This window comes from Aethalodelphis obliquidens, unplaced genomic scaffold (genome assembly GCF_003676395.1).
Source record: "Aethalodelphis obliquidens isolate GAN/ISIS:26980383/991018 unplaced genomic scaffold, ASM367639v1 scaffold56, whole genome shotgun sequence".
NCBI lineage: Eukaryota > Metazoa > Chordata > Mammalia > Artiodactyla > Delphinidae > Aethalodelphis > Aethalodelphis obliquidens.
In genome coordinates this window covers 4,936,750-4,951,262 of record NW_020838000.1, presented here as the reverse complement: position 1 = coordinate 4,951,262, position 14,513 = coordinate 4,936,750, and the positions used below count along the sequence as shown (strand labels likewise).

Here is a 14,513-nt window from a genome sequence, read left to right as displayed (position 1 = left end):
TAATCTGTTAGATTCTAGAGCCTTAGCACATCCTGAAACCATTAAATTTCACTTCCCTACAGACTAATGAAATGGGCTTTTGAGCCAGAAATAAAATCAACTTACAGCAATCAAATGTTACATTTAACACACCCTGAATTTGTAGATTGAGAATCACACCTGCTACAAAATCAAGAACTCAGGCTGTTACTTAAAGAGATGCTCTATATCATAATTCTCAGTCCAAAACTACCAGATTTGGGGCTTTGCAACCATTCCACTCAGTTGGAAACAAAGAATGGCTTAATCCATGACTGGCTGCAGCTTGACCAGCACTAGAAGGAAATAACCAACAGGTGGAGCAACAGAGGGTCTCTTGGTTTAAATGAAAGAAATAACAACACAAGTCCAAATTATCATAGAAGAAAAAGAATCAAGTAAAACTTTGGCAATCAGTTAGTCAATGAACCTCCAAATTCAAAATAAGGATTTACAGGCTATTTATGAATATAATACCTGTCATTAAAGCAATGATTATTAATGCTGAGCCCTGTTCTAAATGATTTAACCCACATAATCATGACCACAAGCCTACAAAGTAGGTTATTAGTCCCATTTTACAGACAAAGATATCGAGATACATAAGGATTATGTGACTCGCCCAAGGTCGTGATGATGGTGAGTAGCAGCTCTGACTTGAACCCAGTCATTCTAGCTCAGAGTCCAACTTGACCACCATGCAATGCTGTCTTTGCCCACAAAAGCTCAACTATTTTGAATGGGATAACCCCAAAGGAAGAGATTATCAGGTCCACTCCCTTTATTTTAAAGATGACAAAACAGTACCAAAGAGGATTAAGACATTTGCTCAGTGTCCTATGGCTCCATATATCACTCATCTTTGTTTTATGACAAATAATACTCATTGCCAATCAAATTAATCATTTTGCTTTTAATGTTTCCCAAAGGGCAAATCAAAAGTTTAAAACCCAGCCTTTTACAACCTTCCAGGAATTGTACCTCAGCTTCTCTAGAGCTGATATGAGACATGAGGGACAGGAGGCCAAGTAGTCTCAGAGGCCAGGTAAAGCACCCTGATGGATCATCTCCAGGTGGCAGGAAGCAAAATGGTGCCAAGAAGCCACTTAACAGTGGAGCAGGCAAAGAGCTCAGAGAGAGGAAACCCAGGGACTTTACTGTGGTGATTCAAGAATCAGGAAATTTGATTATGAGCAATTTTTTCCTCTACTCTTATTGAAATACCTAGAATTAGAAACCTCTACTTTGGAAATATGATCTTTATGCTGTTCTATTTAGGTTCCATCAATTTCAAAATAATATTCCTATGGAAAATCCTTCATGCTCCCCAAAGCAATGAAATCACTGTGATTTTCCCTTGTCCTTTAGGAAAGGCTAGTATGTAACCATACCATCTCCTTGGCAGGTCCAAAGTCCCCATGACAAAGCATGATTAAAATAAATAAGACCCACTTCTGTCTCCTGAAGGAGAATGATCTAATTGTGGGCAGATTTTTTAAAAATCCATCATGGGGGTAAGATGTTGCAGTAAGAAATCTGTTTTATTTAGCTCCCTGGGCATTCAGAGACCTTGCGTCCTAACCCCCTTCACCTTGGTTGTGTTGACATGTCCTGTCATTGATAAACTCAGACCTGCATTATAACAACGGCTGAAGGCTGAATCAGATGATATTAGAAAAAAAATGTCACTCACTGGCTTCTAACCTTTTCAACCCTTATTTCTATTTCCATCCTAGGAATATTCTCACTGCTTGTACAAAAAAAGATGATGATAAATAAGAGGAATCTGTCCACTTATAAAGACATGCTTAAGAGTGAAAACAGGTAAGTAAGTATTGAACTTTTGTTGAGAAGGCTGCTGACAAAGCCCCCAAAACAAGGTCATTTAAGAAAGACCTAAGTTGAGGAACTGTGCCTGAGCAGGAAGAAAATAAAATGAAAATTCTTGGTACCAGAACCCTACACTGTTTTAAGTTAAGAGAGAAAATGTGCTGTATACATGAAATGTATCTCTAGTGTGATTATAAGGGTCCTCTTTATTAAATCAGAAAAGAAATAACAGATTTGAAAATTAAAGTAAAAGGCCCAGAGAGAAGAAACACATGTTTAAGTTTTTAGACATCTACTTGAATTTGAATGCTCTCTAAACACATTCATTAAATTTCAATTAAATTGAATTTGGCATGGAAAATAAACTAATAAAATGGTTAGTGTTGTCCAAAAAGACACTAAAAGGGAGACATGAATTCATGATCAACCTAATCAGATTACATCTCTTTTCATTTTCCCTTTGAAGGAGCCTGGCTCTGGGGACCTTACACAACCAGGCAGACAACTAACCCTGACGTGCTTTCAGACAATCTACGGAACAAAGCATAGAGTAAATGAGAGGTAGTGAGCAGCTCACTCCTGGCCCTTAAGGTTTTCCAGTACCTACCACCCTGGCATATGCAGATGATGTGGGACTTACCGCATTAAAATTGGGGAAGAGGTTGACTGCGGCCGCAGTGTCAAGAGGAAAGGGAAGAAACGGTTTAATATCCAGCGATGGTTGCAAAGGAGGGGCTGGTGGACGGACCAGGGCTGGGAGAGCGGGGCTCTGGCATGTACCACCTGCACAGAGGAGAACAAAGGGAGCGATCAGGGACATGGTGCATATTAAACACACAACACACAAACACCAAGGTCTCTTTTGAGACCAAAAGGCCAGCTTTATGGGTCACTGGAAAAAACAAGACATGGAGTGTATTGACCTCAACTGGAAACCGGCCAACGAGCAGATGTGCCATTAAGCAGAGAAAACCAGTTGAGCTGCTCCTTTTTCCCTCTTGGATTAAAACTATCTGGTTACATAAGGAATTGTTAACATTTCAAACATTTCATACTCCCCAATCCATCCTTCTTTTCCTGCCTACAACCCGGGACTAAGTCAGCTACAAATCTATAAGCAACATCCCTTGATTCAAAGGGAAAACCCCTCCAATGCTCCCCCATCCCTCTTTGAAAACTAACTCCTGCTCAAAATATACATGCAGTCTGAGGGATTCTTTTACAGAGCTGCTCTTTTCCACCGCATCTAAAACTCTGGCAGCAAGATGACATGAACCTGGCACAGAAAAGAAACTTAACGCAAACGCAGGCAGCTGTACCTTACTTCCCTGGCAACTGGAGGGTTAAAACCAGCAAATCCAGCTACATATCATGTGATCCCTGAGCTATTTAGCACCCCTGTGGCTTTAAACATTCAAGACTAGCTGCCCCCTTCCTTCCCAGTCATAAGTAGGTGGAATTTAGAAGGTCACCAATGAGCAGGCAATGGAATATTATGGCAACACAGACAGCTCCCTTGCATACCAGTGGGCAAAGGCTGTTTGCAAGGGACTCCTACCTCTGCCCCCTGTTCTAGGATTCCACTGCATTCAGAAGCTGAAAGGAGCCCATCTCCCTGTTATGTCTCTCATACTTTGGTAACATTCCAAAGCATCAATTGGCTGTTAATTAAAGGCTGTTTGAATCCTAGGAAACTGTTAAAATATGCCAGCGTTCTTCTAATCTGAGAGGCAAGCAATGGACTGTAAAAACCTGCTGGTGAGAATCCAAGAAGCATGAGGAAAACAAAATGCACTAGAATTATTCCTTTCTCATGGAAAAGAATTCCAGGAGACAGAAAAGAGAAGATGGCAGAGTAGGAGGATGCGAAGTTTGCATCTCCTGACAACTAGGGCACCTACCAGGCACTGGTGCAGGACCTCAGACACCTAAGGGGACAGGGGGAACCCCCGAGTGAGTGGGTAGGATGTGGAGTGGAGTGAGAGGGGAGGAGAAGTAGAGGCGGGAGGGGACCAACACACCTAAGGGGCAGTTGGGGGAGGGGAGGGGCCCACTCACTACGAGGGGATCAGGGGGACATGGAGAGATGTTCGGGGGATCAGAGGATCAGAAGGGAACATGGCCAGCATCTCCTCTGCCCACTCGGGTCCTGGACTAAACCTCCGCACACCAAGGCCCCCTCCAGCTGTGTGGTGCTGAGCCTAAGCCCTGCCCCCCACACCCCTAGGGCCTTTTCTGGCTGTTTGGGTCCTGAGCCTAGGTCTGCCCCCACCTAAGCCCTGCCACCCCGCCTAAGCCCTGCCCCTCGCCTAAGCCCCGCCCCACCTAAGCCCCACCCTGCCTAGGCCCTGCCCCCCGCCTAAACTCCACTTCCCACAGCCACGGCCTTTTCCGGCCTTTTTTTAGTTGTTTTTTTCTTGCTATTGTGGTTCTCTTTTACCTTGTTGTTGTTTCATTTATACGTTTATTTTTTATAACATATTTTTTATTTTTCTAATTTTATTTTACTTTTATTCTTTGTTATTGTTCTATTCCTTTTTGTCTTTGGCTGTGCCACCTGGCTTGCGTGATCTTGGTTCCCAGGCCGGGGGTTGGGCCCGAGCTCCTGTGGTGGGAGCTCTGAGTCCAAACCGCTGGACTAACAGAGAACCTCAGACCCCAGGGAATATTAATCGGAGTGAGGCCTCCCAGAGGTCTTCATCTCAGCAACAAGACCCAGCTCTACCCACCTGCCTGCAAACTCCAATGCTGGAAGACTCAGGCCAAACAACCAGCAAGACAGGAACACAGCCCCACCCATCAAAAAAAAAAATGAGATGGCAAAAAAATATATTACAGACAAAGGAACAAGGTAAAAACCTACAAGACCAAATAAATGAAGAGGAAATAGGCAACCTACCTGAAAAAGAATTCAGAGTAATGATAGGAAGGATGATACAAAATCTCAGAAACAGAATGGAGAAAATAAAAGAAATTTTTAACAAGGACCTAGAATTTAAGAACAAGCAAACAGTGATGAACAACACAATAACTGAAATTAAAAATACTCTAGAAGGAATCAATAGCAGAATAACTGAGGCAGAAGAATGGTAAAGTGACCTGGAAGATAAAATAGTGGAAATAACTGCCGTGGAGCAGAATAAAGAAAAAAGAATGAAAAGAATTGAGGACAGTCTCAGAGACCTCTGGGAAAACATTAAACACACCAACATTCGAATTATAGGGGTGCCAAAGAATAAGAGAAAGAGAAAGTGTCTGAGAAAATATTTGAAGAGATTATAGTCGAAAACTTCCCTAACATGGGAAAGGAAACAGCCACCCAAGTCCAGGAAGCACAGAGAGTCCCATACAGGATAAACCTTAGTAGAAACACACCAGGACACATATTACTCAAACTAACAAAAAGTAAATTCAAAGGAAAAATATTAAAAGCAGCAAGGGAAAAGCAACAAATAATATACAAGGGAATTCCCATAAGGTTTTCAGATGACTTTTCAGCAGAAACTCTGCAGGTCAGAAGGCAGTGGCAGGATATATTTAAAGTGATGAAAGGGGAAAACCTACAACCAAGATTACTCTACCTAGCAGGATCTCATTAAGATTCAATGGAGAAATCAAAAGCTTCACAGACAAGCAAAAGCTAAGAGAATTCAGCACCACCAAACCAGCTTTACAACAAATGCTAAAGGAACTTCTCTAGGTGGGAAATACAAGAGAAGAAAAAGACCCACAGAAAAATACCCAAAACAATTAAGAAAATGGTAATAGGAACACACACATCGATAACTGCCTTGAATGTAAATGGATTAAATGCTCCAACCAAAACACATAGACTGGCTGAATGCATATAAAAACAAGACCTGTATATACGCTGCCCACAAAAGACACACTTCAGACCTAGGGACACATGCAGACGGAAGGTGAGGGGATGGAAAAAGATATTCCATGCAAATGGAAATCAAAAAAAAGCTGGAGTTGCAATTCTCATATCAGACAAAATAGACTTTAAAATAAAGACTATTACAAGAGACAAGGAACAACATTACATAATGGTCAAGGGATCAATCCAAGAGGAAGATATAAGAATTGTAAATATTTATGCACCCAACATAAGAGCACCTCAATACATAAGGCAAATGCTAAAAGTCATAAAAGGGGAAATTGACAGTAACACAATAATAGTGGGGGGTCTTTAACACTCCACTTACACCAATGGACAGACCATCCTGACAGAAAATAAATAAGGAAACACAAGCTTTAAATTACACAACAGACCAAACACACTTAACTGATATTTATAAGACATTCCACCAGAAAATGGCACAAAACACTTTCTTCTCAAGTGCACATGGAACATTCTCCAGGACAGATCACATCTTGGGTCACAAATCAAGCCTTGGAAAATTTAAGAAAATTGAAATCATATCGAGCATCATTTCCAACCACAACGCTATGAGATTAGAAATCAATTATGGGAAAAAAACTATAAAAAGCACAAACCCATGGAGGCTAAACAGTGCACTGCTAAATAGCCAAGAGATCACTGAAGAAACCAAAGAAGAAATTTTAAAAAACCTAGAAACAAATGACAATGAAAACACAATAACCCAAAACCTATGGGATGCAGCAAAAGCAGTTCTAAGATGGAAGTTTATAGCAATTCAATCTCACATCAAGAACAAGAAAAATCTCAAATAAACAATCTAACCTTACACCTAAGGGAACTAGAGAAAGAAGAACAACAACAACAACAAAAAACCCAAAGTTAGTTATTAGGAAAGAAATCATGAAGATCAGAGCAGAAATAACTGACATAGAAATGAAGACAACAAAAGAAAAGATCAATAAAACTAAAAGTTGATTCTTTGAAAAGATAAACAAAATTGATAAACCTTTAGCCAGACTCATCAAGAAAAAAAGGGAGAGGACTGAAATCAATAAAATTAAAAATGAAAAAGGAGAAAAGGAGAAATTACAACTGACACCGCAAAAATACAAAGGATCATAAGAGACTACTACAAGCAACTATATGCCAATAAAATGGACAACCTGGAAGAAATGGACAAATTCTTGGAAAGGTACAACTTTCCAAGACTGAACCAGGAAGAATTAGAAAATAGAAACAGAAAAATCACAAGTAATGAAAGTGAAACTAATTAAAAAATTTCCAACAAACAAAAGTACAAGACCAGATGGCTTCACAGGCGAATTCTATCAAACATTTAGAGAAGAGCTAACACCTATCCTTCTCAAACTCTTCCAAAAAATTGCAGAGGAAGGAACACTCCCAACCTCATTCTATGAGGCCACCATCATCCTGATACCAAAACCAGACAAAGATATCACAAAAAAGAGAAAATTATAGACCAATATAACTGATGAACATAAACGCAAAAATCTCAACAAAATACTAACAAACAGAATCCAACGGCACATTAAAAGGAGCATGTACCATGGGATTTATCCCAGGTATGCAAGGATTCTTCAATATACACAAATCAATCAATGTGATACACCAATATTAACAAATTAAAGAATAAAAAACATGATCATCTCAATAGATGCAGAAAAAAGTTTTGACAAAATTCAACACCCAGTTATGATAAAAAACTCTCCAGAAAGTGGGCATAGAGGGAATCTACCTCAATATAATAAAGGCCATATACGACAGACACACAGCAAACATTATTCTCAATATTATTCTCAATGGTGAAAAACAGAAAGCATTTCCTTTAAGATCAGGAACAAGACAAGGAGGTCCACTCTCACCACTACTATTCAACAAAGTATTGGAAGTCCTAACCATGGCAATCAGAGAAGAAAAAGGAATAAAAGGCATATAAATTGGAAAAGAAGAAGTAAATCTGTCGTTGTTTGCAGATGACATGATACTATACATAGAAAATCCTAAAAATGCCACCAAAAACTAATAGATTTAATCAATGTATTTGAAATAGTTGCATTCCTATACACTAACAACAAAATATCAGAAAGAGAAATTAAGGAAACAATCCCATTTGCCAATGCAACAAAAAGAATAAAATACCTAGGAATAAACCTACCTAAGGAGGCAAAAGACTCGTATTCCGAAAACCATAAAACACTGATGAAAGAACTCAAAGATGACACAAACAGATGGAGAAATATACCATGTTCTTGGATTGGATGAATCAATATTGTGAAAATGACTATACTACCCAAAGCATTCTACAGATTCAATGCAATCCCTATCAAATTACCAATGGCGTTCTTCACAGAATTACAACTAAAATTTTTACAATTTGTATGGAAACACAAAAGACCCTGAATAGCCAAAGCAATCTTGAGAAAGGAAAATGGATCTGGAGGCTCCCTCACTTCAGATTATACTACAAAGCTACAGATATCAAGACAGGATGGTACTGGCACAAAAACAGAAATATAGATCAATGGAACAGGATAGAAAGCCCAGAGATAAACCGACACACTTATAGTCACCTGATCTATGACAAAGGAGGTAAGGATATACAATGGAGAAAAGACAGTCTCTTCAATAAGTGGTGCTGGGAAAACTGGACAGCTACATGTAAAAGAATGAAATTAGAACACTCCCTAACGCCATATATAAAAATAAACTCAAAATGTATTAGAGACCTAAATGTAAGACCGGACACTATAAAACTCTTAGAGGAAAACATAGGAAGAACACTCTTTGACACAAATCACAGCAAGATCTTTTTTGATCCACCTTGTAGAGTAATGGAAATAAAAACAAAAATAAGCAAATGGGACCTAATGAAACTTCAAAGCTTTTGCACAGCAAAGGAAACCATAAACAAGATGAAAAGACAACCCTCAGAATGGGAAAAAATATTTGTAAAGGAAGCAATGGACAAAGGATTAATCCCCCAAAATATACAAACAGCTCATGGAGCTTAATATCAAACAAACAAACAACCCAATCCAAAAATGGGCAGAAGACATAAATAGACATTTCTCCAAAGAAGACATACAGATGGCCAAGAGGCACATGAAAAGATGCTCAACATCACAAATTATTAGAGGAATGAAAATCAAAACTACAATGAGGTATCACCTCACACCAGTCAGAATGGCCATCATCAAAAAATCTACAAAAAATAAATGCTGCAGAGGGTGTGGAGAAAAGGGAACCCTCCTGCACTGTTGGTGGGAATGTAAATTGATACAGCCATTTTACATTCCTTAAAAAACTAAAAATAGAGCTACCATATAACACAGCAATCCCACTACTGGGCATATACCAGGAGAAAAACCATAATTCAAAAAGACCCATGTACCTCAGTGTTCATTGCAGCACTATTTACAATAGCCAGGACATGGAAGCAACCTAAATGTCCATCAACAGATGAGTGGATAAAGAAGATGTGGTACATATATACAATGTTATATTACTCAGCCCTAAAAAGGAATGAAACTGGTTCATTTGTAGAGATGTGGATGGACCTAGAGTGTGTCACACAGAGTGCAGTAAGTCAGAAAGAGAGAAACAAATATCGTATATTAACGCATATATGTGGAATCTAGAAAAATGGTACAGATGAACCTATTTGCAGGGCAGGAATAGAAACGGAGACATAGATATGATGCGTTTCTGATGAGAACAGATATGATATCTGATGAGAACAGATATGTGGACACAGGGGGGAAAGGGGAGGGTGGGAACATTGGGAGTTTAGGATTGACTTATATACACTACCATGTGTAAAGTAGATAGCTAGTGGGAACCTGCTATATAGCACAGGGAGCTCAGCTCAGTGCTGTGTGATGACCTAGATGGGATGGTGGGGGTGGAAGGGAGGTCCAAGAGGGAGGGGATATATCTATACATGGAGCTGATTCACTTCGTTGCGCATCAGAAACTAACAGAACATTGTGAAGCAATTATACTCCAATAAAAGAATAATCATAGTTTTTAAAAAGGAAAAGTGAAGAAAGGCTCCTGTCTGTGTCACGTCCTTGCCTGCCATCTTGCTTTTAAAACACAGTAGAGGGAGATTCCGTACAAATTATCTTTAGAAATCTCATGATCAGTTCTCGTCAATTGCACACAGACCATCATCTTGCCCTTCATCAGTTACCCGAACAAAGGTTCAACATTTAAAAAATGATTCTGCAATGCTAAATCCAATGCTATTGGAGCAGAGTATCTACTAACAAGGTGGGTGACTTAATACCTAAAACAGAAGCCATCAGCACAGGATTTAATTAACCATACCAAAAAAACCATTAGCTCTCCTGGCCCTCCTGATTGGCTAAGCATCTGTAGCCAAATTAACAAAAACAGTATTTTTTTCCCCACTTTTTACTTCTCTCTTGAAATGTTCTTCACCAGCTACAAGGCCAACAACAGCCACTTTGAAACAGCAAACCAATTAAATAAAAAGTAGTATGAGTCAGGAAATAGAGGGTCAATGTTAAAACAGAGATAAGAGCAAAATATAATAATTCTCCATTCGCCAGAGGACACCATAAACTTATTTTATTGTCCACCTGGTGGTATACTTTCTTAGAGAGGGCATTCATAAAACTTTGGTGATAGACCTGTCATGAATTTAGTATTGCTACCAATTTCTCTCTCTCTCTCTTTTGTTTTTTTCCAATTTCTCTTTTGATAAAAAGTTAAAGAACCAAAATAAAATGTTGGTTGGCGCCTCTTTTTTTTTTTTTAACATCTTTATTGGGGTATAATTGCTTTACAATGGTGCGTTAGTTTCTGCTTTATAACAAAGTGAATCAGTCATACATAAACATATGTTCCCATATGTCTTCCCTCTTGGTTGGCGCCTCTTTAGAAAACTCAGAAGTCAACTAAGTTGTGGTTGAAATCAGTGGTGCGGTTTAACCTGTCCACAAGTAACAGTGAGCTTTAAATAAATCATTTTAAATATTTATTATCTGTGTCACAGGTCATGTTTTGCAAAAGATAGTCATTCATATATATCCATTACCTTGTTTGACCCTAAAATCTCAGAAATCAGCTAATGGCTAACATAATATCATGGAGAGAAAAAACAAGTTGATAAACTCTTTAGCTGTTTATGTTGCTTCCACAGAGACATTCCATTCTTATAATTACAAGAATGCAATTTAGCAGGAACATATTCTGGAATTATTTCATTTCTAAGTCCCCTCTGGTTCAGAACAGCCAAAGAGGTTCTGGAAAAGCTCAACCTTCTTTTTTTTTAATCCACCACAATGAGAGGAACAAAGAATTAAAAATACATTGATTCTATTGCCAGGGAAAGTTAATTCCTACCTCTCTTCCTCTGAGATATGTATTTCATTTACATTTCATTATACACACAGTTCAGGGCCCTCTCTCAGTGTTACAACTGGGGTTCCCTACCTAAGGGATTAAAAACATCAAAGAAGAGTCATAAAGCTGGGGGGAAGCTGGGGATACTATTTGAGTTCATCCTTTCCTACCTATTTGAAGAGAGAAATGTAAAAGATAGTTGGAAAAGAGAGAACATGTTGACCACAAAGTCTTTGGCCACTGGCTAGGCAAACCCAGGTGTACTGGATGCTGCGGTGTGCTCCCCACAGCCCCCTTCTGAACTGAGGCACACCCTCCCCCACCTGCTGGGGGACCCCCTATGGAAGACTCTCACGAGATCCTCCTCAAGCATTGCAGAGGTCAAAGGGAGCTACCTCACCCAAGGTCAAACTTCCTCCCCAGTGGAGGGGCTGGTAGCCCCATACAATGACGGATTCATGCAAGGTTTCATTAGTGGCTCCTTCCCCTTGCCTCAAGGCAGGGAGACTCTGAAGCTCTATTTCAGCTCTAAAGTTCCTCACAGAATCTAGGATAGACTGAGGCCTCTGTTGTGACTTCATCACAGTTCAACTTTTCCCTTCCCTGTATCTCTCACTCCTCACAGGAGATGTTCCCCAAGAAAGAATCCACTGCTGGAAGAACTTGACCTATAACATCAGAGTATAACCATTCTTTTTTTTTTTTTTTTTTTTTTTTTTTTTTAGAGTATAACCAGTCTTGAGTCTGAGTGAAATGCTGACTTGCTTTATTCTAAAATAGGTAATTGCCTACAGATCTATAGAGAGGCACAAGACTGAGCCTGTCTCTCAAAAATTACCTGTGACTAATATTTCTGCTTTTAAAATGAGTATAAGTTCTGAAATATTTTACTTGTCTCAATCTGTATATGCTCAGCAGTAAGAATACTATTGGCAAATAGTGTAAAATCAAAACTGGCAAACATAACATGTTTCATCTGTAAAGCAGACTAAAATATGCTCCTTGAAAAAATAGCTATTTCATTCTTTCATTTTTATTAGAATGTATTACATTTAGGACATCAATTTTTGTTTATTTCCTTTACTTTAAAATTATCCTGAACATAATTAACTTCAAAATACATAATGAATTTGTAGACAGGACTATAGGTAAAAAAGAGTTGTTTCGTTGTTACCATTTACCGACAATGTTGCTTCACTCATCGGAATGTCACACTTCTGGAAATATTGCTGTTATCAATTTGAGGAAAGCATTTTGAAGCTTCCATAGGGTAGTAACAGAAAAAATACAAATTCATGCCCTTTGTATGTGAAACTCGGCCTACATCTAGTACTATGTATTTCAAACCCTATGCAGTTTTAATTTACGCAGGTTTTAAAAATTAAACCTTAATAAATTATTCAGATTTCAGAGCAGTTAATATCTCTCTATACCAAATTTCTTCTATGCCATTAAAGTTAAACTAAAAAAACAGTCATTAAGTAGAGATTAGTTATGATAGCTATATTGAGTAAGGTATTGAATAATGAAGGGAAATAAGGTAAATACGATGAAGTAAGCGATCTAAACTCATGAAACTCCTCTCCGTCCCTTTTTGAAGTTTGGTTTTGTTAGTTTATATTCATATTTAGAATTCTGAATTGAACTATAGAGCAAACATATTAAATATTACTTTGGTTTTTTCACAAGACAGCTGTGTATTCACAAAAGCGTGAATTTGTGAATTTGAAAAAAATACCGGAATAACCTATTTGTTCATGAATATTTGTTAATACTATCTGAGAAAATAAGACACATTCACTTCAGAAGTTTGCATTTTTGAAATGCAAATCTAATTAAAATGTAAATTTGGAAATGTTTGTTTTAATAATTTATACAGATAAACAGGAATTCTAAACCAGTGATTGTCAGTTGAAGCTACTGTATTAGAGATAATGTATATAAAGTGCCTAGCAGAGTGTCTGGCCAGTTGATGCTAAGTGAGGAGTGTTTTTTGTTTCAACGAATTCAGTAAATTCCAGAGGAGCTGTTCAGGTTGGTCCAGACACAAATCCGGGCTCCCTGAAAGAGGTCAATCAAGATAATTTTAAAAGCACCTGCCTATTCTTCACTTTTATTTTGACCCCTGCAGAAGGAGAGACTTCACAATAAGAGGCTACTTTGTAAGTCAATATTTTGAAATATTCCTTGAGAGTGGAGTAGTATTCTTTCCATAATACAACATTTTAACCTTGAACTTCTGCACTTGATCCATTCAGGTTTCATCAAATAGTCACAGATGTCCTGTCTGACAGCTTAACCAACTACTTAATCATTCATTTCCCCAAGTGACAAAACCAACATTCAAAATGATCAAGGGTTGTTGCTGTTCAGTATTCATGACAGTGTATGCTTTAAAACTGTGAATCATTGAAAAACAATATACATAATACATATTTATTGTTAAAATATATTATCATTACATAGTATATATATATATGTATATATATATATATATATATATATATATATATATATATATATATATATATATACACATTTATAGAAAGCAGAAGAAATCCCTGATTTCCTGATGGGAGAAATCATTTCTATCATATCTCTTTTTTCACCATCAATTTAATTATATATATGTATATATTTGCTTATCTATACTGAAATACATACATATATTTCGAGAGTGTCAACAGTGAGCCGTAGTTAAACTGTTAAACTGCTCAGAATATTTATACTTATTAGGAGAACATCAAGAACATTTTATGTAACATCAAGTCCTAAGTAGTTACCTGCAAAGCAACTAATTTGATAGACGTGGAACATTATTCACATCCAATCCCAACTATTTTGGTTAGAATTTGCCATGTGCACTGGGGGAGGGAGGGGCACGAGGGGATTTCTGGAGTCTATGTGATAGAGGACATAAAAGAATTAGATCTGATAGTATGAATAAGAAATAGAAAAGAAATGATGGATTTGGGGCATAAAGGCAAAACTTGATGTAACACAAACAGAACAATGGCCATGGGATGCTGTTGGTGAAATTGGCCAGCCAGGGTGGATGGGAGCAAACGTTGAGAAAAAAACTAAACTTTATAAATCTATTGAGTAATTGGTATGAACTAGGCCCTGTTTTACCCTTAATTCCTTTAAAATGCACAAAAATTCTGTCAGGTATCTATTATATTACCCAATTTACAAACTCAAAAGCCAAAGCTATTACCTAAATTACATCTCACCTCCAATTACACAGGTAAAAAAATGGCATTCGATGTAAACCTGAGTAACCTTAACAAGTTTCAACACACTGATGCCAATAGCATTTAAATTAAATCAGCAAAAACAAACAAAATGACAACAAAAAAGAACACTCTAAGAAGTCGGTTTTGTCATA

The 14,513-nt window shown here is 37.9% G+C and overlaps 1 protein-coding gene across 2 annotated transcripts in view; it reads right to left on the bottom strand.

Moving 5' to 3' along the window:
- ZNF385D (zinc finger protein 385D) overlaps positions 1-14,513 on the bottom strand; it is a 336,432-nt gene that overhangs the window by 240,013 nt on the left and 81,906 nt on the right. For both annotated transcript variants that reach the window (XM_027086528.1, XM_027086529.1), the window contains exon 2: positions 2,489-2,631. In XM_027086528.1, coding sequence (XP_026942329.1) covers positions 2,489-2,631 — 143 coding nt within the window. The remainder of the gene's footprint in view (positions 1-2,488; positions 2,632-14,513) is intronic.